Below are 24,897 nucleotides of genomic sequence, written 5' to 3'. Positions count from 1 at the left end.
CTAAGAGGAGTTCCTTCCAAGCCCAACCTCCATCCCAAGGGTAGACTTTGGCCAGGTCACCAGACTCTCAGGAAACCATTCCTCAGACCCAGAAGCAAAGAAAAACCACAGAACTTCTCACTTCTCAAACATTTTTCCCCATGGCAGCTGGCAAATCCTTTCCTTTGCTTCTCATCCAAGTTGGACAAAATTACTGCAGAGAATCCCTCCTGCTCCCCTCCCCCCGCGCAATGTAATCCCAAGGGAGAAATGGTTTCATGGGGACCCCCTGCCGTCTTGCATCTGATTTCCCTCCTAAGTATGGTATAGGGAAGCGTCTCGAGGGCTATGGCTGTGACCTCCATACAGCTCTTTTGTCAAGTGCCATTTCATTAAAAAATCAGCCTTTTAACTGTGGACACATTTCAACCTCACCAAATCTGCTAATTATTGACAGTTGGTGAAGAGGAGATTTCACTTGTTCCTCCTGTTAAACTGCATCTAATTAGTAATTACTGGTTCACTGTCATCTTTACTGCAATAATCCCACTGCACATTGGCTCATTAACCTTTTGCTTTTCTAAAGCAGCCTGCCAACAAGATGAAGGCTAAAACAGATTGGAAAACAATAGCTCAGCCTTGGATTTTAGGCTGTTTATTCCCCTTGTCCTGGAGATCCAAAAGGAAGATTATTTTTAAGAAAAGGCTTTCGGCTGAAATCAGCCTAATTCCGGAAGATGGCTTGTTTTGCCCTAACCAGCAACCAAGGTCCTTTAAACTTAACCTGTGGTGAGGGCACGTGTACTAGAGCTGGTGGAAGGGTCTTCTCTGCCATCAGCTCTTGCTTCGGCTCCATTTCTCACCTGGGTTTATCCTTCTTTATCAGCACGCCCCAGGACACCGGGCATGGGACGAGGCAAGTTTCGGTGGGTTTGCAACAGCCTGGAATTCCCACAGCATCCTCTTGGATGCCGAAAAATGAATGATCTGGATGAGCAGGGACCAAAGGGTGGAAAATCAGTGGAGCAACCCCATGGTTATTTCTTTTGCTGCTACACTGAATTTCATTTGCACAAGTCCCATTTTCAGTTTGGAACTGTCACAGCTGTTTCTATTGGCAGTGCATAGCTGAGTAGGAGTTGTCAGTGGGGATGCTGTAGGATAGGCGGCTAGAAAAGAGATTCCCCGGGGGGCATGGGAGGCAGTTGGAGGTTGTGGGCTAAATGCATTAACTAGATGTTTCTCCTAAACTTAACAGCAGTGAATTACTTAATGCATATTGATGCATTTAGGTACCGGAGTTAACACTGTACTGGGATGAAAAGTGAATTTCTCGGCATCTGAAGCATGCTTAGTCTCAAGGCCCGTGTCTTTACGGCTGACACTAGGGTTTTATTTTTATAAGGTGATCTTCAAAACCGTAACATCTAGAAACATGCTGTAACTCGGGAGCACCGTTACAGACATCAAAGCGGATTCCATCTGTACAAAAACCAAGGAAGGTACGAGGTCTTAGCTAGACTAAATACTGACCAAAGAGCAGATCTGGATGCATTATCCTTCCCAGCACATGAAGGTTGTTCAGCTCCAGAATTTTCATTTAGTTTATATTGGTGTTCCTGTATGCAACCAGGGCTGAATTCTGATTTCTCTTACGTTACTTTAAAGCAGGTATAACTCTGAAGCAGCTACAGCTGATGTGATAAGGTGGCTGCATTTATCTAGCACATTTATTAAATCTATTGCAAGGCTTCAATTCTGCTTGAAAACTAATTGTAAGTTTGAGCCCCTTTAGGAGAGTGGATCAAAGGCGGCCAGTCAAGCTCCCATGCTAAAACAAGCGCTTAATAACACATCAGCTTCTGTGTTTGCTCTCTGACTAAAGAAAAAGGACTGTGAATGTGTGATTAAGGGCAGAATTTGGCTCATTTGCAATTCCTGAAAGGGTTGCTGCTCAGACCATAATCATATTTTTGGAACAGAACACGCCTATTACATCTTGTTGTTAATAATTTACTCCCTGGGTAGTGCTCATTACAACAGCATCATCTCAGTCGTGTTATGCTCATAGCTGCTTCACCTACCGTGGTTATGAGAAAAAGCAAATACACACACGCGTACATATATACACGTGCATATGCGTATACCTATACAGAGAGGTCAACGTTCAAACACTCGAAGTCTATTAACTTAGTTATCTGACAAGTTCATGGACCACTGATGAGTGACCGAGAAGTGACATGTATTGAGATATGCTCTTTGCAAGGAAACTCGGATTTCCTATGCAAGACCGTGAAGAAATGGCTCTGGAGAGATTGTTTCAGATAAATCACTTGCTCTGCTCACTTGAGCATCCCCGCAGTCACTGACCGCTGAGAAAGTCTCAATGAGATTTTGCGGGATGGGCGGAACGCCCTTTATACACACACTCCTACATATTTATAATGAACGCAAACATAACTGGAAGACTGTTCAGACCAGGCTGCTACGGAGAACTTGATTCCGTGGTGTCAACAGATGTGAGGTCCAGCTGCGCGCACGGAGCTAACTCCAGTTGAGCAGAGCCGAGACCCCAGTAGGTAATGAGCTATACCACCAGCTGTAACCGTTTCTCTTCGTTGACATGAAGCGTGGGCAGAGAGCACGTCATTCTGTTTGATCTACTAATCAGTGCTGATTCATGTTTACACTGCAGATAACATTTCATCTGCTTTTAGAAGGTCATTTTCAAGCGATGCTGGATGGTTTCAGTATCGCCTGATGCCTGCAATTTGAATATCCCTTGAAGGAAGCCAGACCTTAATTTTCCTTGTGGGCTAGAATTCATTCAGCTGTTAGCATCAACACAATTTCTCAAGCTGCAATATCAGATACTATACGTTATAAATTATCTGTCTCCCATAAAGCTAGAATACAAAAGGCAAAAAGACCTTGCGAGCTTCACTTTTAGATAAAGAAACTATGGCAATGGATAATTATTTTTGTAGATCCCAAAGTGTTTAACTCTGAATACCTCAGATTCTGGTAGCAAAACTTTAGTTCCCACTGACCTTAGTAGGCACTTACTATTTCAGAAAAGCCCATGCTGAGCGATGCCTACAGAAAATACTGGAAATGTACAAAATGCTAAATTTCAGAACAGAATTGTAGGGTGAGTTTCCTGTCTGTGTTGAAAGAATGGTTTGGTTTGGCCAGCGCTATTAAACACGTGCATCAAAAATACACAATGACCGCCGCTTAAGGCTTGAGATGACACGAAGTCTGGGAAGGTGGTAAATAATTAAGAGCCCAGGTCACTGATACAGAGGCCTCTAGAGATGTGGAAAAGACAACGTGAAACATACTGTGGTCAAACATAAAAGTGCTTCTGGATGCAAATAGTGTACCTATGGCATGGGGCACCATTTTGGAAGAAAGGTGGCAACGTCACCTTCGGGGTAAATGAGGTTGGTGATACCTCCTGTGGTCTTGCTTCCCTGATTATCCTGAAAGGAGACCTCCCAGGACAGGCCATGGCTACCTTCTGGTGGGTGAAGCACCTTTCCCTGGAAAGAGGAGCATAAGAGATGCTCTATGTCCAAGTCTCCTTCCGACAGGAACTTTGGACATACTCTGGGCATGTACCTTGAACGGGTGCGAGACCTGGAAATACTCCTCAGTCTTTCATAACCAAAACCTCTGAGCAGAACTTAGGATCACAGCAAAAAACTGATGGACAAGGAGCTAAGGTTGAGCTCATGCCAAAATGACTAACATGCTCTGTGGATGTATGAATTCGAGTAGAAGCAGGCAAATCACATTGCTCCTGCAACTGGTACTTGTGCAACTTCTTACTGGAATACTGTGTCTGGTTCTTATGGAAGTGCTCCAAAAAGGATGTTGACTAATTAGAAAAAGTTTAAGGAAGAGCCATATGAATCATTAAAGCTTCAGAAAACACGTCTTTTAGCAAGAGCCTCCAAGATTGAGATATATTCAGTTTCTTAAAGAGAAGATGAAGGGACAGTTTTATCTCAGCCTGTAAACAGCTAGAAGGACAACAAAAAATTTGTAACACGTTTTTCAGTCTAGCAGACAAGTGTACAACAAGATTCCCTGGCTAGAAGTCATGGGTAAACCCATCCTAAAAAAATGAATTAACCAGTAGAGACCGTGATACCAATTTCTGATCAACTGTTCTAGCTGACACAAAAAGAACTGCAGCAAAGTCCTTTGCTCTGTTTGATAGAGGTTTTACTTCTTTATAATAGTGACCCTCCCTATAAAGGTACACATTTACAATCTGCCAACCTATAAGCACCAAACACTGAATGGTCAAAATTTATGACTTACAGAAAAATACACCTTAGCAATTTGTTCAACTAACTTAGGTACGAGTGATTTCATTAGTCATGCTGCCTGTTTCCTTGGCTAGTTTTCCTCTGTTCCCCCCAGGCTGTGCCCTCCCAGAGTCAGGCTAGATGATGAAAAGGCAGAAACTCTCCAAGAAGCTCTGGGAAAGTACATCCACATCAAACGTGTATCCCAGGCTCTTTGCTTAATGGACAAAGACCTGTTTTCACGATGTTAACGCCAACGAAACACCGCTACCATGGGAGAGGGTGAGCTGAACCATGTTCTCCCTGGTGCAGCTCAGCTCTAAGCTCACGTCCCCAGACAAGACAGGATGAACCCCGCTGGAGTTTCAGAGCAGAAGTCATCAGTCAGAAACACCAACATCCCTTGACTTGTGATCTGACCAGACCTGACCTGGGTATCACTAAAGAGGGACCAGATACCCTCCGTGCTAGCCGAGACACTCCTCTGACTGCTGATCACGCAGGCAGAACATTATCCTCATACATTTAAAAAACCATCTTATTCCAACCTGGTTGTCCCCCTGATCCCTGGTCTTTTGATTACTGGACAGTCTAAATGTCCTCCACGTGGGAGAGGCCTGGAGCAGACCACCCCTGTGGGAGGACAACGGATGCGATGGAAGGGAGGAGGACCACACATGGCCATCCCTTGCCTGTAAAAGGTGCGTTTGCTGGGTGGAACAAAGGCTCCTCTGTTCAGTTCTTCCTCTGTTTGCTTGGAAGGTACATCCCACCACATGATCCAAACATTGGTTAAAAGCATAGAAAAGCTGTGTGATATTAATCTATGCTAGCATGCGCTAACAGGAGGGACTAACATAACCATCACTGCCCGGTGAATCTGCACTTGTTCAAGTGAAGAAGACAGCAACTGACTTCATCCAAAAATGAAGGAGGCCCCACAGGAATGAGACAATTATCCAGGAAGGCAAAGCAAGCAGTGGCATTGGCAAGCCCCTCCGAGATATCCCACTGCAGTGACCAGACATGTACTGACCTCGGACATCTGCGGGAAGAGACTGATGGCCAAGGGGAGGGCCAGGCCAAAGGCAGCGAGGCACACAAGGCTTTGGACTGGGAGAATCATCCGGGGACGGGACCTCAGGAGTGATGTTCTGGAAAGAAAAGGCTTCGTTAGAGCATTTCATAGACGAGGTGAGTGCATGCCATCAGCAGAACAGACACCAGTGTTCACCCAGCCCCGCCGGTCTCCCTCTCTCTAACTGGTCTAGGTTCCTCCTTAGTAGGTCATCAACAAGTTCACCCACAAAAGATCCCGAGTCCTGCCCACTGTGCTTTTGCATCTGCTGGGGTTACACAGCCCACGCCAACCTAAGTGCTCACTTCTCCTAAATTAAAACAGGATCACTTCACACACACTTTCCCCTTTTAAAACCATCTCACACTGGAGTAAACGGCACACGAAGTGATCTGGCCGCACACAGGTGTCACCTACATTAAGGCTTTGGAGCCATTAAGGTCACCCAACATTAAGGTTGGGTGAGCAGAAGGAACTTAGGCCTTATCACGTGGTGGTACTGAAAAACGCACACGACTTTGTTAATGGGGTAATAAAGTTGTAAACTTGACAATACCTTAATTTGTTAAAAATCAAACCTCTGCAGAGTGGGCGAGAAGGATGTTTTAACACTTGCTGGCCCCAGGGGATATTTATGAGTTCAAGACTTGTTAACAACAAACACTTTCAGATACCTGCAAGGTCAAGTTCTGATAATGACCCATTAAGAGACCCTTCTGCCGCAATTAACGCCGAACGACAGGGACAACATTTAGCTGGTAGAAGGTGGCATGTTAAGTATATTCCAGGATACAGGACCTCAGACAGGTTACAAATGTTAAGGGGGAAAATGTCATTCTTGAGGGGTTTGTTCTGGAGCTAGTTACACCAAAAGGACACTTGTCATTCAACTTTCTTCTACCAATCTGAAACAGCTGGGAATATAAACCAGTAATTTGACAGCGAGTTTTGTTTGAATATTCAGTGTATATTAGCAACGTAGAGAGTCAGCAGATTCGCTGCTGGGTCATCAGCTATGGCCTTAGTCCCAGCGTGCATCTCTCCTCCGTCCATCCTGATCCTGAGGATGCCGATGCCTCACAGTGTCCTGCCATCAAACATGGGCAAAGTGCTGCCAGTTAATGCCTTTCCACTGGGGTGATAACACAGGAGCTCGCTTTTGATCGAGGAAGGCACAATCAGATTACACCAACCGTGAAACATCACTGTGGTTACCGTCACCGGGTTTTTAAAAAGCATTTCTAATCCAATGCGCGCCATTCGCAAGGTGCCCACCAAAACCAAGACAAGCAACCCTTCCCACACCAGGGCACGCCGCTAGCCTGCTCTGGCACAGGCACAAGTGATTGTGCAGGCACATCTCCCCATGCAGCCCCTGCAAGACAACAGACTACCTCAGCCCCCGTCTACTCCACGTTTACTGCAGGCTACAAACCCGCACCTGATGAATTATAACAGAGCAGCTGATGTGTGGGAACTTGTTACCCCGCTGTACGTTGTCTGTGTGTCTGAACATTCAGACTCTTCGCCCTTTGCTAGCGATGCTCGCTGAAAGCTGTCTTCATCTTGAGAAGGTTTGGGGGAAGTGGGGAAGGAAAACAAGATCCAGAGCCTTAACTCCTCCAATATCTCAGCTCCTCACTAATAAGCTAGCGAGACAGAGTTGATCCTATCAATTTGTGCTGTGAAAGCCAAGCTTCTGTTCTCCAATATTTAGCTACTTTGTTGTGCGTAGAGCACGATCTAACCTGAAAGACTCCTGCAGAAGTCCACCAGGATGCTGTCTGAGTCAGGGAAGCAGGCTACCTTGCTCCACGCTCTTCAACAAATGCAACGTTCAAGAACTGCCGTCAATAAGCTGTGATAACTAGTCCCTGGGATGCAGAGGGGCAACTCCTGGAACTGATTTATTCTCCTGATTAAGCTGTCGTGATCCATGAGAGCCCTCGCTGAGAAAATCATATGACCAGCATCCTTCAAGCCTCCCTGGAGTACAGTTTAGAACCAAGACATCACTGCTTATACCACCCCTGACATCTTCATTTGGAAGCTGCACCCTCTTTAATTACTGCCCTGTTGGGGACCTTATAATCACCCAAGTAAAAACTCAACCAATTTAAAAGGATCCCCAGTACAGCCCCCAGGTGTGATTTCCAGGAGTGCTTCAAACTCAGGCCAGTTCAAATTACAATGGCTAACCTCCTAATTAAGAAGAGTTATGGCTTGATTTAAAAAGGAGAGGGGACTAATTAACACATGTAGTGTAATGTCTTAATTGGGATTCAGATTCTAAAATTCGTGCAGTTCAGAATAAATGACTCATAATTAGTTGAGAGGTCCACTTTTCTTCTGTCCCTAGGATCTTTGCTCTCGACACAGATCTCAGAAATTAAGTAAAATATTGCATGCTGCATTTTGTTAGCTGTCAAATGCAATCAAAAACCCTCTTTTCACCCATTAGCCCCCCATCAGAAGTGAATGATTTGATGTTTCCAAAGGGTTTAATTGCAGAGCATTACAGCAGATTAAAAATAAATAATATTAATATCCATTTGTTGAAGAGCGAATTAGTTTACAACACTGTCCCGTGTGCTCTGCCAAGGGGTTTGACCAGGGAAGCGGGGGCCTGGACCTTTAGATCCCCCCAACCACCCAACTTTGCCATTGGCATCTTCTGAAGCAGACTGCTATATTCACAAGAGCAAATACCATCTTACCCTACCAGTAATTCTGCAGAAGCACTTGAAGCTATTTTCATGCGAGAACAGCAGTTTTACAGACTGTCACCACGTACACGGGACAGGACTGGCCAGGCTCCGGTGAACTAAAGCTTGGCGCTCGGATTAGACAACACGGGATCGAAAAGTTTGCACCCAGCGAAGGTCTCACACTGGAAATCTTCAGGAAGACAATAATAGGTATGTTTTATTGTTCCCAATTTTAGAAGCCAAATTTTTGGCACCAATGGTCTGCCTCGCTAGTATAAGTGATCCATGGTTATGCCTTCGGATGGCAAAGAACATGCATTTTTGCAATACTTCCCCCCTCCTCTCTCTTTTTCCTTTTTTTTTAAAGAGTTGTTTCTTTACCCCCCTTCAGAGCCCCCTAACGCCTACTCTTTCTGCAATTTGCCCTCATAAAATTTGCCTGGCAGATATTAAAAAGGCAGCAACACGCTGGGGAGCTTCTGGCTTACGGATCCTAGGTAGCGCTTACTGCTAACGGATATACCTAAACCAGCTAGACCTTACGGGTAACATTTCAATATGTATGAGTGTGCATGTACGTAGGTATATACACAGACACACGCATACTTGTACAGACAGTACATCTGCTCCGCAGAGACAGTGTGTTGTAGATCTTGTAAATACACCTTCATTCAACTTTCATCACATTGTTCATTAGTGGTTTAAATTTTGCATAATTTGGCAGCTGCCTCTGGCGTTTTTCAAGAGGTACTGTAATTTATTCCATATGGAAGTCAGTTGCTGTACTAAAAAGGAGTTATCAGGTTCAGTGAACCAGAGCTGTATTTGTCTAGAAGGAGGTGTCAGATGCTAAACTAAATATGACAGGAGTTAACCGAAGTCTCCCAGCTGACAGATTCTGTGGGGTTTCTGGAGTGTTTGGTATAAACAGGTTCAAAGCTAATACATACATCGCAAGACGCCGAGGATGCCGGCGGGGTAAGAAAAGCGCTGGAGGCTGAAGCTCCGGGTATCCCGAGGCATCCCAGGCTCCTCAGAGCCCGGGGTTCACAACACCCCTCTGATGGGCAAATAGTTTGGGGTGGTTGTCCTACCCCAGGCCCCAGTTCTCCTGAGAACCTCCCGGAGCCGGCACCGTACCACGTCTCTGCTTCAGAGACCCCGTCGGGTCTCTCTGCTATCTGCAGAGGGTGTTTCCGAGCTTTTCTCACTCGTTTGGGGTCATTTTGGGGAATGCTGAGCTCTTCTAGCTCTGTCTGCTGTCCTGTCCAGCCAGGCCACCGCTGTCCTCCTGACGGGGAGCATCTCCTGCTCTTGGCTGTAGCCCCAGTGCCCCCTCCAGAGGACACAGCAGATGCAAAGAGAGTGAGGCTGGGGGATTTTTGTGCTTGATTGACATAATTAAAGGAGCAATTTCAATGTTTACTCTGGAGACAGCCACAGCAGTTTAAGGTGTCGCTGCTGGCGGCTGTTTAGTTTAAACAAACTTCAGCAAGGGTTTAGCTGGACGGAGAGACTTTGCACTTCAGAGGGGGAAGAGCACCTGTAGGAAACATTCTGCACGCGCTGTCAGAAGGAGACTATCTCCAGCAAAAGGCCATGAACACGAGGCCCAGGAGGGCCTCCTACCTCACACGCATTTCTGCAGTGAAAAACATGGTTTAAGCTGAAGAAAACGCCCTTCCAGCACCACAAAACCATGGGCTGAGCACTGGCTATCCATCAAGAGAATCCGTTTTTCATGCTTAGACTGACTTAGCTAAGCCAGAGCAGCTCTCTAATGTTGATCCAGCCTGGGAGCATCCTAATTTCATGAGCTTTACAGGAAAACAGCCCTGACAACTGCTGCGTGAGGATGCTGTGGCAGCCCTGCCACCAGAGCAGGACGGTGTGGAGACGAAAGAGTAGAAACACTCTTCTTTCATGGACACAACTAGTCTGCTTCTCTCTCAGCTCTTGCCCATTTACAGTTCCAGCGTTCTCTCTCCTCCATAAACACTGCACAGTCGGCTCTAGGGCCTCCTCTTGTCTAGCCTGAAATTCATGAGCTCTTGGAGCCCATCCTCAGACCTTCTGCTGCACTTCAGACCCTCCGAGGCAGAGAAGAGGCTTTAGGATAAGGAGATAAGAAGAGCTTACGTTCTTCGATCTCCACTGCCAGCTATTAGCTCAAAGTGCCCACAGGAGACATTGCCGGTGGACTGAGCTTGTCCACCACTTGTCCAGACCACGTGAACCAAGTACCACTGGATTTGGGCTCTCCTACCCCAGAGCTCAGCCTACAGGGGAACCTGAGGTTGCACTTACACACAGACTGGGATGGTCTACCCACAGACCAGCTGCACGATGGGCTTCAACTCTGCAAGGAGTCGGAAGCCGGACAAAGACTACTAGAGAAGTCTTGGATGATGGCTGGGAGAAACCTGCACCATTTCCCAAATTTCATCCTAACAACGACCAGACAACAGGATTCACAGAAGCATCTGAATAAAGGGAAATGTCCGAGGGACGAGAAGTCCAACTTCATGCAGTGGATGTAGTTGTCCCGTCTGTGACATGGAAGTACTAGTGAAGTTTCCATTGTCTGCTCCAAAGTCAGCTACATCCCATAGATGAGTCGTCTTCGTCTCATAGACGATGCGAAACCAATATTTTTCCGTATTAAAGTTGCCAACATAGATATTATTTATAAAACTTAAATGAGAATACATCTGCACAAAATAACTGACACCGTGTTCCCCGCATGGCATATGTAGTCTCAAAATAAACATTGATTCTATATGTTAGCTGCTTCAACAGAGCGTCCAAGCAGCAGGAAATGCATGAAACATGGGGAAAGAATGGCGCGCTGCGGAGCGCAGCAGTGGGAGGTAACATTGAATTACTTGGAGAGCAGAGAAGGCGGCCCTGGGAGTTAAAATACACAGCAGGCAAAGAGACGAGAGAAGCCAAGAGAGCTGAAAAAAATGGCACAAGAGACGAGAGAGGCAGCTGGGGGAGTTAAAACATGCAGATGGAGAGATGGCTGAGAGAGAGGAAAGACCTGGATCCAAGTGGAAAGACGACGACCAGGAACTGGCCACTTAAAATAAACTTTTTGAATACCGAGATGAAAGCGAGGGAGCGGGTTTTCTACGAATCCGAAAAGCGGTGCTGGGAGCACGGAGCTTGCTCCCGGGGTGGTGCGACTCCCACCCAACCGCAGCACTGTCACCCGCTTCCACCCGGACCCAAAGGCAAGGCAGGGGGATCGCTCTCCTCCTTCGCCGCAACCCCAAATGCAAATGACTTCGTAGAGGATCCAGATTGCGACTTCTGATTCCAGATCTCCAGCCTCCAAATAATAAGCCGTCACTCTCGTCTTTCTCATTTATAGACACTGTAAGGATTTCTATAAATAAATTGATAATGCATGCCTTGATATGACTCCCATTAAAAACGCCCTAGTCTAACTAAAATTCTACTAAATTTAAAAAGTTAAACTTTTCACCAAATGCTCCAAGTTTTTCTTCCAAGATGAGGTTTCACCTCTGACTCTGTCCTTCAATAACCACTTTAGAAGATCTGTGAGTCGATGCCCGGCCTGCGTATCCCTCGGGATACCCAAAGGGATGCTCTCCGTGGCGGGTGAGTGCTGCCACGTCCCACAGCGATACCACCTCGAGCTGCGTGGCCAAACCGCACCTCACTCCCTATCCCTGCTGTTTCTCACTCACAGGCTTCCAGGAATCCAAAGATATTTGATGGAAAATGAAACAGTAGGCACCAAGCTCTAAGTAGAATTTAGGCAGGCAAAATCAGTGCCCAGATATTTTTATATCTACAGAGTTTCATTTGGGGGTGGTGGGGAGGAAAGTATTCTCTTGCAAACCTGAATTAGGTCGTTCTATTAGTTAAAATGACAACTTTTTGAAGACAGCCTCCTGTTGTCTTCAAATGTCTCCTACATTTGCCTGACAGATAAAATTAGTTTCGATAACTCTTGCACAGAGCACAGGTGCATTTAGTAAAACTCATCATATCAGTACAAGAAGTTACGATGCCCCCAAGTGCAAAGCAAATTTTACTGTTAGTTTTATTTGAGCTTGCGGATGCTTAGCAAGACTCATGTTGGTCCTCAGCGCTTCCTGTTGACGACAATCATTTATAGACCAGATTTCTAGAAACTTTGAATTTTTGCACATAAAGATTTTTGACTGTTCATGTTTGTGCTGGTTTTGGCTGGGGTAGAGTTAATTTTCTTCATAGAAGCTAGCATGGGGCTATGGTTTGGATTTGGGCTGGAAACAGTGTTGATAACACAGGGGGGTGTTTGTTATTGCTGAGCAGTGCTTACACGGAGTCAAGGCCTTTTCTGCTCCTCACCTCACCCTGCCAGCGAGGAGGCTGTGGGGCACAAGGAGCTGGGAGGGGACACGGCTGCGACAGCTGCCCCCAGCTGCCCAAAGGGACATCCCACACCACAGGACATCATGCTCAGCACTTAAAGCTGGGGGAAGAAGAAGGAAAGGGGGAACATTCAGAGTGATGGCATTTTGTCTTCCCAAGTAACGATTACACAGGATGGAGCCCCGCTTTCCTGGGGATGGCTGAGCACCTGCCTGCCCTTGGGAAGAGGTGAATAAATTCCTTGCTTTGCTTTGCTTGCGTGCGCGGCTTTTGCTTTACCTATTAAACTGTCTTTATCTCAGCCCACGCGTTTTCTCACTTTTACCCTTCCGATTCTCTCCCCCATCCCACCGCGGGGGAGCGAGCGGGCCGCTGGGTGGGCTTAGTTGCCGGCTGGGGTTAAACCACGACAGTCCTTTTTGGCACCCAATGTGTGGTTCAAGGGGTTCAAGATAACGACAGGTTTGATTGGAATGCGCTAGATCGAATTTATAGCTGTTTCTGCTGTTTAGCTATTAATCGGGAGGCTCCTGTGCTTGCCGCGGGGCTTGCTTGCCTCACTGTATATTAGAGCCTGGTGCTGGTTAGTGGCTGCTTTTTGCTTTCGCCGCTCGCTGTAGGGCTGCACCGCTGATCGTCTGCCTCTGCTGTGCCTGGGAACGGTCTGATAGCAGCAATGGCCACGCGCCTGGGCTGGCAGACGGCCAGGGCATCGCTGCCGTTCCCGTGCTGCCGTACCGGACAGGCTGGAGCTCCGGTCCGAACTCGCGTCGAAGGGACTGTGACCTGTGCGTGAGTCCACGCGGGAGCAGGACACCCCGGAGCGCCTGTGGCCGTGGATAAGCCCACGCCAGAGCAGGTACATCTCGAAGCGTCTGTGGCCGTGGTTATGTCTGTGCCGCAGCAGGTACCTCTGAAGGGATTGTGGCCCAAGGATAAGTCCACGCTGGAGAAGGTACACCTCGAAGCGTCTGTGGCTGTGGATAAGCCCACGCCAGAGCAGGTACACCTTGAAGCATCAGCGGCCGTGCGTGAGGTCACGCTGGAGCACCTCAAAGCGTGTGGCCATGGATAAGCCCACGACAACAGGTACACCCCCGGCTGGGGTTAAACCCCGACAATGTGTAACCAGAATAGCAAAGATCCTCTGAATTATATGGATAGAACAGTTTGTCCTCCGGGGTGATCTTTCCTGGATGAGCTAATCATCAAGGTATGGTTAGACTGGAACCAGTGCCCGTGTTAAGCCAGCGGTAACACACGCAGCCACTTCGGTGCAAAACCTCAGTGCGACAGAAAGGCGAAAAGAAAGAGCTCGGTGGTAAGAACATCACAAATCGGTGGCATTTCTGAAGTGTCTGGCATGTGGACAGATGAAAACAGAAGTCCTCTCGACTGACAACAGCAGAGCAGCTTTGATGGGATTATAAAGGCTAGAATCGCGCGTCTGAATTTGAAGCAGGGAAGCTGCCAAGATGCTGGGGTACAAAGATAAGTGACAATCCCGGTTCTTCTTACACAGGATTTTGAGCAAGCCCTGAGTAAGGTACTCCAGAGTAAGACACGGTCACTCCTGAGCACCTCTCCCGCAGGCAGATCATGGGCTGGGGAACCGTCTGGGTGACACAGGGTCTCCGAGCAGGACAGAGGCTGCAGAGCTTTTGTCAAGGAGCAGCACGAAGTGAAAATCAAACGCTTTGCACAAAATTAGGGGGACTGGAATCTACCCCTTGTCCTTGTGTGTCTCCAGTAGCCACCTCCAAACCGTGGCTTGCAGAAAGTGGTACCAAGACTGTGCCCTGCCACAGGGAACCACCACAGTCCCTTCAAAAAAGAGAGGAAAGCAGTATATTTTGGCCAAAAAGGCCTGAAAGAACTTACTTTACAGTGCCCAAAACACAGTTTGTTGCCCTGTTTCTCCCCACACCCAGGCCATGGGAGGAAGTGATCTTGGTGAGAGCCTCTAGATGCTAAAGGGGTACCAGACAATATCTATATTTTTAAATTTAGATGTTAAAAAATCAGACTCCAAACTTACAGAAGCAGCCCCGACCCTTCCGTTAAGGAGAGAAAATCGCCCAGGGGTGTTTCTACAAGGGTAAACAAGGCTAACCAAAGCTATGGGTCAATCCCTAATCGTACTAATTGCTATTTACTTTGTCAGTGGAGTGCTTTAGAGCAGCCATTATCAACAGATTTGTTTAAAGAGTGCTTCCAGCTTGGCTGTCTGGACAAAGGTAGCAAGCCCTTTAGCACCTCCATCTTTCAATGCACTAATCAGTCTCAGAGGTTGGCAAGGTGACCCCCGCCCCATGGATCATTCACACCCAAGCAGCCGCTGATGGGTGTCCTAAGGAGCCGTAGGCACCCAACAGCTCCCAACAGGCTCACAGCATCTCTAGGCAGGACAAAAAGCGGAGGTGCTGGAAAACAAGGTGGGAGAATGGCCAATGGACAAGGCAGTTTGCGGTTTTTTTTTGCTATTAAGAACTCTGATAGGAGATAATTAGACATGAAATAATAACCTTGCCCAGTCCTGCCCACTCTCCTAGCACTGATGCTCCACGGAGACACCTGCTTGGAGAGATTCTGGCTTAAACAGTGCCGGAAAGCAAATTTCTGCAGAATATGTGAAGCATATATTCTTCTGGGGAAGTCCAAGCCACAGGACATTATTGAAAGAAAGTACAAGTGAGTTCAAACAAGGCAGAAGCAAGTCCAACAGTGGCCAAGGTGGCCTGGAGGCGGCGTGTGGTCAGCAAGTCCCCACGCTCCCTGTCGCTGGCTGACCCCGAGCTGAGACCTTTAGTCTGACCCCATGGGGCAGCTCTAATGTTTGCTAAATGGAGGACTGAAAACTTATAGACGCTTTTCCACTGAATTCAGAGAGTTTTGGCTCACAGTGACCCTACGGAATAGAGTTGTTCAGACTGCCGGGGTCTCAGAAAGATGGTTTAAAATAACCACATCAATATAACACTTTAACAGCCTACAACAATGGTCAAAAATGCTGGAACATGAACATTTTCATAAGCAAAAAAAAGTCTTTGATGGACCAATGCTAAGAAATAGCAATGAATAACACCTCCTGAGCATCTCATCTCCCTTCCCCTTGAAAAATCCCCCCCTTCGTATTAGCAAACACTTACTTTTCCAGTATGGACATAATAATTGGAGGTAGAACCAGTATAGGCATTGGCAGGACCACTCTAGTCAGGGCCGTTTCTAGCAGTGCCTGAAAAGGAAAAACAAACAAACAAACCCAAGACATTTAAGACAAATCTCAGGATGTACCTGCGCGGAGCAATCAACGCATGGGCACAGAAATGGTTTGGCTGGCCTTTCTTCTGGGGCATACAGGAATGAATGTATCAACACACACTTTCAACTTTGCTATCAGCTATTTGTATACAACCTATTTTTGCTCCCTTGCTACAAACGATGGGCTGGAGCCCATGCTTGGTCACAAATCCAGCGGCATAAACAGAGACACCTAATAGCTTCCCTGATTTCACTTTATGTAACCAAAAGTGCTCGAACGTCTCATCATATTCCTACGCAAACATGTTAGCGCTGCCTGGGGGAAGAAAGAGAGGCAAAAGAGCTGCTTGGAAGATGCCATAAGGTGAAATATCTCAGTATGGGCTGAGCAGCAGCTTCAACCCTTCCTCCCTTAACTGAATTCCAGTTTCAGTTACATGCTGGGGGAACGCAGCACCTCATTGCTTGCTCCAATGTTTCTGGGTTTTAATCACTGGAGGTCTATCGCAAAGCATCGTAACTCACAGGGCTCCCCCCTCCCAGGCAGACACCCAGCCATGGAGCTGTGGTTGTCCCTCCACTGGTGCTTTCTCCCCGGCAAGATTCACCAGGGAGCAGCGAACCGAGCAGCTCGGCAGCACAATACATATAAACTACCCTGAGATGAGACCTAGAGAAGATCATGGGTGCTCTAGCAAGGTGTTTAAGCACCACTGTGTCTTCATTTACCCCTTCCAACCACCTTTGCCAGCACCTACCTGGGATGCTCCAAGCACTGCGACCACGCGTGGGGCTTTGGCAGTCCTAGGCAGAGGGTACTATAGATTTTGGGTGGAAATGCTGAAACTTATGCATATGGACAGGCTTGGGAGCACTCACTCCTTCCTAACGGGAGAAGGTCTCAGAGAGGTGCAGATGTGTTACACATTGCCAAATTTTACGCAACAAACCCCAGTACTAAGCTACTCAGGAAGAAGCATCAGGATTAGACAGCAGCTGAGCAGAAGTTCTCAGAAGTCCCAAATCTGATGTTTAAACTCCACCTAAATCACACTTACAGTGCCTTCACTTTTAATATTTATTTTCTATGTTGTCTGTCTTCCCCTCGACCGTTAGGACGGAGAGGGGAAGCTGGGTCCTGAAGCCAGTTAATGTAAGTGAGGAAAACTGGCTCCAATAAGTATCTCCGAGCCCTTCAACAGATTGTTTTAAGCTCCCTGTTAAACAACAATATGGAGATGTATTAGAGATCTCCCATTTCTTGCCGAGGACTGTAAATCTGTACATTAATTGCTGTCTATGAAGTGCCTTAAGAGCCTTGGACAGAAGGAGCGAGAGAAATGCCAAGCATTATATTATTAACTCCTCTGCCTGGGCGTGTGCTTCGGTACATGCTTTACATTTCAGATTAAAGCCCACTTGGAAACAACATGCCTCAGACAATCAGATGATGCTCAGAAGACAAAACTATGTAAGAAGGGAAGAAAAGGGAATAACTGCAGGCAGATGGCAGAGAGTAGAAGGTTACAGGGGAAAACAAACCAGGTGTTAGGACGAGGATGAAGACATCTGGCTCCCCTCACAAAGCTTTGGCTGGCAATTGTTAACGCAGCTTTGACATGGCAAGGGTTAAAAAGCTACTCAGCTCGAAAATGAAGTCTTCCTCATTTAGAAAAAGGTGCAAGTTATCTTTGCTTCGTATTCAACATGAACTGCTTACAAGTTCCCACAAAGAAATCCTAAGGCTGTGAATGTGTCAGAGTAGTACAGGATCTTCCCGATGTCAGTCTGCGCCCTTCCAAACCACCGCGGTCGGCCACCGAACTCGCCTGCATGACGCGAGCCTGCGTCCACCAGCACACTCAGCTTTGTGGCTACGCAACTGCATGCGTGGGTACAAAGCAGGCATCAAGTTTTGCCGCTTCGTTCTTCCTGCATGATGGGTAAAGCTCATCTATTTCTAGCTCTTTCAAGTCATCAGTTCCTACGGCTGTGGGATTCGTTGAGCCTGAAGGCCAGTTGTGTACAAGCTCACCCGAGTGTTCGCCAGGAACATCACAGGTACATACGTGTTTTGCAGCAATTCTGGAAGACCCGACAATGTTCCCGTTATTGTCCAAAACATCAATTCCTTCTTCCAGCTCTGTGTGCCTCATCAGGACAACATTGCAGATATTGGCACTAGCTGAGGATGAGAAAAGCATGATGATTAGCAACGCAGCCCTGGTCAATACCAAATGGCAGGCTTCTGTTTGCCGTGACAGCCCTTCAGCTTTGCTTGCGTCAATCTGCCAAGAAGTTTCTGCAAGTCAAGGAGCCACTCTTATACCAAGACAAAGATGTGATTCTTCAGAGGAGAATAATAATCAAGATAATTTTCTTTTACTTGCAAAAGGATCTGCTGCCACAATCAGAAACATACTGACGCAAAGAAATACCAGTATTCCCAGCTGTTGGTGTTCGGACATGCTCCCAACTCCCATAGCGATTCTTCACCCGACATTTTGATCTACTAAGTCAAACATGTCCTTGCACTGGGCTACCAGTTGGTCATGGCCAACCAGGCACTGCTGATTGACAGCTGCCTCTTCTGATGGCAGATCCCAGAGCCGGTTTTAACTCCCCTTACTAAGCCAGCAGACAAACCCTTCTTAAATAGTGGATTTTAGCAGGTATGATGGAAATACACTGCAAGGGGTTTCACTGAGCCATGAAGGACAGCTTAGTTCTGAGCTCTTAAAGAGGACAGAATTTTTTTTTTTATCAAATAAGGCCAGGTTGGGTTATTTCCATGGACACATATCCCATTAGTAGGGGTCCTGCTGACTATTTGCCCTTATTTCACGTGCTTTAGCAGAAAAATGGCTCTGTGGACTTATTTCCTATTAGAGATCTGCTTGTTTGCTTTAACAATATTTTTCCAAACTGAGACACAAACCAGCAGCGCTTTGGTGGACTCTGGTTCCCAACATTCACATTTCCCAAATATCAGCCCTTGCATTCGTAGCGGAGGCAAAGGCAGCTCTGGGACCCTTTCTGACAACCCCTCCTTGCCCAGCCTGTGGCTTTTGTAGCCTTCTCGAGGTGAGCCCAAATTCTGCTCCTCAAGTAACGTGTTAGAGTTGGGGTTGAGGAACATCCTTCCCAGGCGCAGCTCCTCTCCAGCGCCCAGGCACTTCTTAAATTTTTCCAAAGAAAAGCTGCTAATTCCTATAAAAGTTTGGGTTTTGATAAACTGGCATTTTCCAGCAACCCCCCCACCACCACATTTTGTTGCAAACTTTCTAACCAGAACTAACACAAACCTGCTGTTGCTGCAAGTACCACTGCTTCCAAAAATGTGTTTCTGTACTGCTTGATGGGTTAATATTCGCTAATTAATCTCAATTCATGTCATATAACAAATGTCTAATTTTTTGAGGGTGGTGGGTGGGTGAGCCCTATACGAATGCAGCTCTCTGCAATCAAGGATGATTTGTGGTGACAAATGCTCCTTACACTCGAGAATAAGAGGAACATACACACACGCACACTCTGTCTCTCTCTTTAATATTCAAACTACCGGACCACTCTTCCCATCTATCAAAATATCTGTGTTACCAACCCTTCAGCACCCTAATCCAAGATAAAAAAGAAAACAGGCATTTCATTTACAGCAAGTTTAGCCCCTCTTTTTTTTTTTCTTTTTTAACACTCACATGCCCCGTCCTAGTTTTCAGTCAAGACTGAACATTTAAAAACACACCAGCAGCGATGCTCTGGCCAAGCCAGGATGAACCGGGCACAAGGCTCTTGTGAGACTCATGATGGGGTGTCCAGACCTGAAGCTCTCACCACAGCTAGGTGCTTCTCCAAGTCTCTGGATCCTATTAGGGCTTCATTGACCAGGTCCCAAATTCAAAACCTGATTCCAGCCCATTTGTTTGAGACAAGCAACTGTCTTAGTTGCTCCCGTTCTGCTTCAGTAAAACACTGAGAAAGCAGAAAAAGCTGCTAATTATAGATAAAGTTGGATTTGATGGAAGTCTCAAATACAGGGGGAAATGAGAAATAAATATCTATGTAGACAATTTGATTTTCAGAATTTGGAAAAAAAAGGTGATAATATAGCCTGGAAACTACTTCTGTGAAAACCTTAGTGACATATTAGAAACTGGGTTCAGATACAAAAGCAACCCGCTACCCTACTTCTACGTGTGTATAAGTATCCTTTCTAAACCAGGGTTCTCTCCACACACTAAACAGGTCTTTGTGCACCACCTAAACACAATCTAAAATTTTAGCCCACCCACAAAAAAAAAAAAAAAAGCCCAAGGAGAAGAAATCCTTCCTCCTCCTCACCTCCCTTCCCTCCAATGGGTATCCTTCTACCAGCTTTACCTTCCTTCAGCTCAGGTTTGGGATGCCACCTTTGGGGTTTTTTTTGGTTTTCTGTGGGTTTTTTTAGCCACATACATCTCCAGTATAAAGCACACCATCACCAGCGACACCCCTTACCTTCCTGACAGCTATCCACACCCAGTGCTTGGGAAGAAGTGGGTAAATTGGGTTCTTCGCAATAACCCTGGGCATTGAGGTCCTTCACCACCTACATCTCCAAGAAAGGGTCAAGCCCCTTCTTGTTCAAATTCAGGAATCGCAGCTCTCCAGAACATAGCGCAGACCCACTCCTTCCCTTCTCCTGCACCGAAAACCTTCATGGAGAACAACTTCACTGCCCAGACATTGCTGCGGGGTGGCCAACACCAAGCACGAACCCCTCTTGCATCAAGCCAGCCACCGGGTATGCAGAGCCTTGGCCATTTCCCTGAGCTCTTCCACCCAAGATGGTTTGCTGGATCTGTCCCCTGGGGCTGGGGAGGATTTTTTGGACAGCCTGTGATTTTCCGCTACTACAAACACCTTTGGTGGAGGGCGAGGGTGCAGTCTGACCTCCCACACCCTGCTCCAGTGCCACCAGCCTCAACGTGGGGATCAGAGCAATCGGAGCCTGCACCAGCTACCTGGGTACATTCATGACTGGCCACGGTCCATGTTAGCGCAAGTGAGGTCTGGAGGCCCCTGCAGATACATCCCCATGCCCTGCACTCGTCTCGGGGTCCCATGGTGAAAGTGGATTTCAAGGAGGAACCACTTCTGTTACATACGCCCTACAGGCAGGATTTCTGCAGATATGGTTTAGTTTATTGGACAAAGACAACTGTTACCTGACCCAGAGAAGACAGATACAACATGTGGAGCATCTCTGAGGTCAGTAAAACCCACAGACCAGCTTTCCCAGTGCCTAGCCCAGCTTCCCAAGGCTTTACAAGGCTCTTTATGAACATCTCTGCTCGGAGACTGGTTGCCTTCCACCCAAGCAGTAGTTGCTCTTCCCCAAGTCTCCATCTCTCATGACCCTTTGGGATGAGAGACTGATGCATACCTCAAGCTGCTATCAACCAGCACAGCTCAGCCGAGGTCGGTGGGAGAGGGAGGCAAAGAAGGGCAAGGGGAAAACTGCTTAATGGTAGTGGAGCAAGAGATTTACAGCAGCATCTGGCTTTTCACGTAGCAAAGGTGAAATTCTGCCCTTCTGCTGGGAGCTGGTGGTTCAGAAGCAATGGGAAGACGCATCTTAATTAAACAGTTTGTCCAGGTCTGCAAACCAATAACTTGCAGCTTTCAAAACCACAAAATGGCAATTAGTGGGAGGATTCCTGATGTCCTGGCACATAACGAAGCATGACAGCACACAAATAAAATAAGAACTAGAGAATTAATTACAGGCTAAACAATTTAATTACGGGTCCTCGAATCAATGCCGACACAAGCGTAACCTCTTTCTCCTTACACCTTAGTATGAAAATAGATCAACCCGGCGGCAAAGACTTCCCGCGTGCATCTCTGACTCAAACCCAGCCTCGGAGCTGCCTCCCGGGTCTTGCGCTCACCTCCGGTGCCCTCTTGGTTATAAAAATCAAAAGAAAGCTGAAACCCTCTAAAAATATATTCCAGGAAGGTTCCAGGAAAACAATAACAATGTCCATAGATTCCCTATATAGAAGCAAAGCGCTCAGAAAAAAGACTGGGTGCAACCTACAGACCACAAGCCCCGCTATCCCCTGCTCTGCAGACAGGGCGAGCAGCTGTTTTTATGGCAGAAAAAAAATTAAAAAGCCCCAGCAACCTGGGGCCTTTATAAATAAACAAGCTTATATAAAAAATTACCATTACACCACTGGCGATTTTTTCACAGCTAAAATAACTCATCATTTGCTGAACGTTGTAACCATGGGCTTCAGCAAAGGCTGAGTCCAGCGTGTCCCTTCCTTCAAACACCGAGCAGTTAGCTGATAAACTGCAGAAGGGTTTATTTTGTGCTCCAACAAGCCAGCAGCAACCTTCATTCTTCACACACTTCGGTCTTTTTTTAATCAGTGGCTCTTAGAAATCTGTATGTTCAGACTGGGAGCATTTCATTGCATTTTTATTGTAAAAAACCCCTAATGCTGCCTCTTATTTGAAGATTTGATTTGACATGATTCAAACCAGATCTTGCAAATTAAATGCTCTCGAATTTGGACGGTTGAGGACCAGTCAACGCCGATCATTTTTTAAACTGCCTGAGAGTGGAAAGTGCAGCTTGATAAAGCCTCGTGAGCTGCCTGCCCCAGCAGCTTTGCACCATCCCGTCACTGTCTGCACTGACTCAGGGACCCACCGCCGAGGGGACACGGCAGCGATGGCGTAAAGCAGGAAGGCAGGAGTTAGGTGTCCATCGCAGTGGCTTTTAGCCACCGGTAGGTTTACTTTGAATAATATAGAGAAAAGGCGTTATTTCTTACCGACAGCAGGGAATGGCACAAACCTCTGGATCAAGAGACGAGTGGCAGGGGTAAACTTGTTTGCTCTCTGAACCAGAACATTAAGGCCCACCTTTGAATAGAAAAACAAAACAGAGAAGCAGAAACATTTAGCTACAAGGAGCAGGGCAGACGCCACAGCTTGCAGACAGCAGCAGAGCCCTTCAGAAGGACAGACTGGGGTCTCCCCCCATGCAGAAGCATTTGAGAACTAAACCACCACCACCACCCCCCCCGCAGGGCTTAGCTGTGTTGGGTTCAACCCTTTATTCAATGAAGGGTTGAACCCAACCATTGCATTGAACCCAACCGTTGGGTTTAAATGAAGGGCTGAACCCAACCGTTGGGTTTAAATGAAGGGCTGAACCCAGCCGTTGGGTTTAAATGAAGGGCTGAACCCAGCCGTTGTGTTTAAATGAAAGGCTGAACCCAACTGTTGGGTTTAAATGAAGGGCTGAACCCAACCGCTGGGTTTAAACCATTTCCAGCCAAAAGACAGGCTAGAAACCACTGCAACGCCACTCGGTCCTTCTGGAAATGCTCCTAGCTGCATTTTTACCCAGTTCACTGGCATTTTCTCCATCCAGCAGAAAATCAGTAGGGTTGGGAGTCATCACCCGGCTAGGAAAAAAGCCCAATATCAGTGGTGGTGGTTGGCCCAACACAAGTCATTCCTCCTCCCAAGGTCTGTGCAAACCACACCACCCCACTCCATTGCAAACATTTGGGCTCTAAAGGAGCTATTAATAGAAACAAGAAATAGCAGGCAGTTTATTATAACCATGGATCATTTTTTTTTTTGTTGCCTCCCCCAACACTTGAATAATGCAGAGCTCTCTGCAGTTTTGCAGGGATCTAAGTCATTACGTATGTTAATATAAACAGCACGGAGGAGAGTTGCTGCCTCGTCAGCCTCAGTGTGGTTGGATAGTAGCGATAGTCGGAGAATTTCCATCAAAATTTGTTTCAAGCGGAACTGGGGTTATTAATTAAACAAACCTATTCGCAGGGAATGACTTCTGTCTTCAAATTACTCTCCCCTACAATATTTTCTCTTTTTCATCCAAAAAAACCCAAATGCGCAAACAAAACCCAACAGCCCCAAACCGGGAATTTTAGGCCGAAAATGGAAGTCTTTAGCAATGCCTGGCCAAAAAGTTTTCAGCCAAAAATGCAGCAAAATTAAAAAAAAATTTCAGCCAAAGCCAAAAACCTGCCAGCAAATAGTGATTTGGGGGCTTTAAAAAAAAAAAAAAAAAGAAAAGAAAAGCATGGGAGAACATATTTTGCAAGCTGCTACATTATACATGCATCCGCAGTGCATCGCGTCTTTTTGGAGGCTGAGAGGAAGATGTTGAGAAGCACAACTGCTGGGTAAGCCCTGCATAAGTAGAGTGCTGGTTTTCAAAGCCCATGGAGTGTTTCCAGAGCCCCACGAGGCTTTCACCAAGCCCCCCAGCAGGAAACCTTCCTCCTCTCCACAGCCACCGCGACTCCAGCACCGAGCCCACGAACCACAGTGGCTCTTCTTAGTCTGGGCAAGAATGAGGGTTTTGTCTTAATCTTCTTCCCCCTCAAAAATGACTGAATTATTTTTTTTTTTTACATTTTCCAAGTGCTGCGATGCGTATTTGTAAAATCTGAATGCTTCCAGAAACTGTAAATCAGTCTAAAACGGGTGGCTTTAAGACTAGAAGTAAGACAGTCTTAAGCCTGGCTTCGCTGGTACTGCCCCATGGATTCGGGTATTTATAGCCTGGATACAGCTCATCTGTGTAGATGACAAATTTTGTTGGGTTTGCAGCCTCTGCTTGTAGGTTTGATGGGAGGATTTGACCGTTAAGTGGAAGAGCAGCAGCTTTTGAAACAGAAAAGATGAGTCTGGGAGAGACACCGCTGTGAGGCTAGTGGCAATAAAAGCATTTTACTTTCAGATTCAATTTGGTGTTGCAGATGAACTCGCTCCTCCACTTACAGCAACCACCCCGCTGTGAATATGAAATTAAATGTTGATGTAGATTTAAATCCAATCTCCCAAATTCCCAACATGAGGACTAGATTTAGGAAACTAATGAGGGTTTGTTTTTTACAGTTTTGAAATTGCTTTAGCCAATCTGTGAACTCTTTCCCGCAGGTCACGAAGTGGGATGAGGGTAAACAGGTCAAGGAGAGCATCCAACAACGAGCAGGTACTCCTCAGTCTCAGACCACTGTAAGCAAAAGGGCCATCAACAAGGAGAAAACTTAATGAGTTTAATTCCTAGGGGCTGGCTAAAGAACACTGACTATCGAGGCAAATTCATCCCTGAGAAAACAAC

At 46.6% G+C, this 24,897-nt stretch overlaps 1 protein-coding gene across 14 annotated transcripts in view; it reads right to left on the bottom strand.

Moving 5' to 3' along the window:
- The window catches only part of SFXN5 (sideroflexin 5), a 104,046-nt gene that overhangs the window by 16,159 nt on the left and 62,990 nt on the right, over window positions 1-24,897 (bottom strand). For all 14 annotated transcript variants that reach the window (XM_082315567.1, XM_082315565.1, XM_082315569.1 and 11 more), the window contains 4 exons: window positions 22,562-22,652; window positions 17,804-17,919; window positions 15,623-15,708; window positions 5,335-5,452 (listed from right to left, as the gene is read on the bottom strand). In XM_082315567.1, the coding sequence (XP_082171693.1) occupies window positions 5,335-5,452; window positions 15,623-15,708; window positions 17,804-17,919; window positions 22,562-22,652 (411 nt within the window). The remainder of the gene's footprint in view (window positions 1-5,334; window positions 5,453-15,622; window positions 15,709-17,803; window positions 17,920-22,561; window positions 22,653-24,897) is intronic.

This window comes from Platalea leucorodia (assembly GCF_965183815.1).
Source record: "Platalea leucorodia genome assembly, chromosome: 6".
NCBI lineage: Eukaryota > Metazoa > Chordata > Aves > Pelecaniformes > Threskiornithidae > Platalea > Platalea leucorodia.
This window is presented reverse-complemented; position numbering and strand designations above follow the sequence as displayed.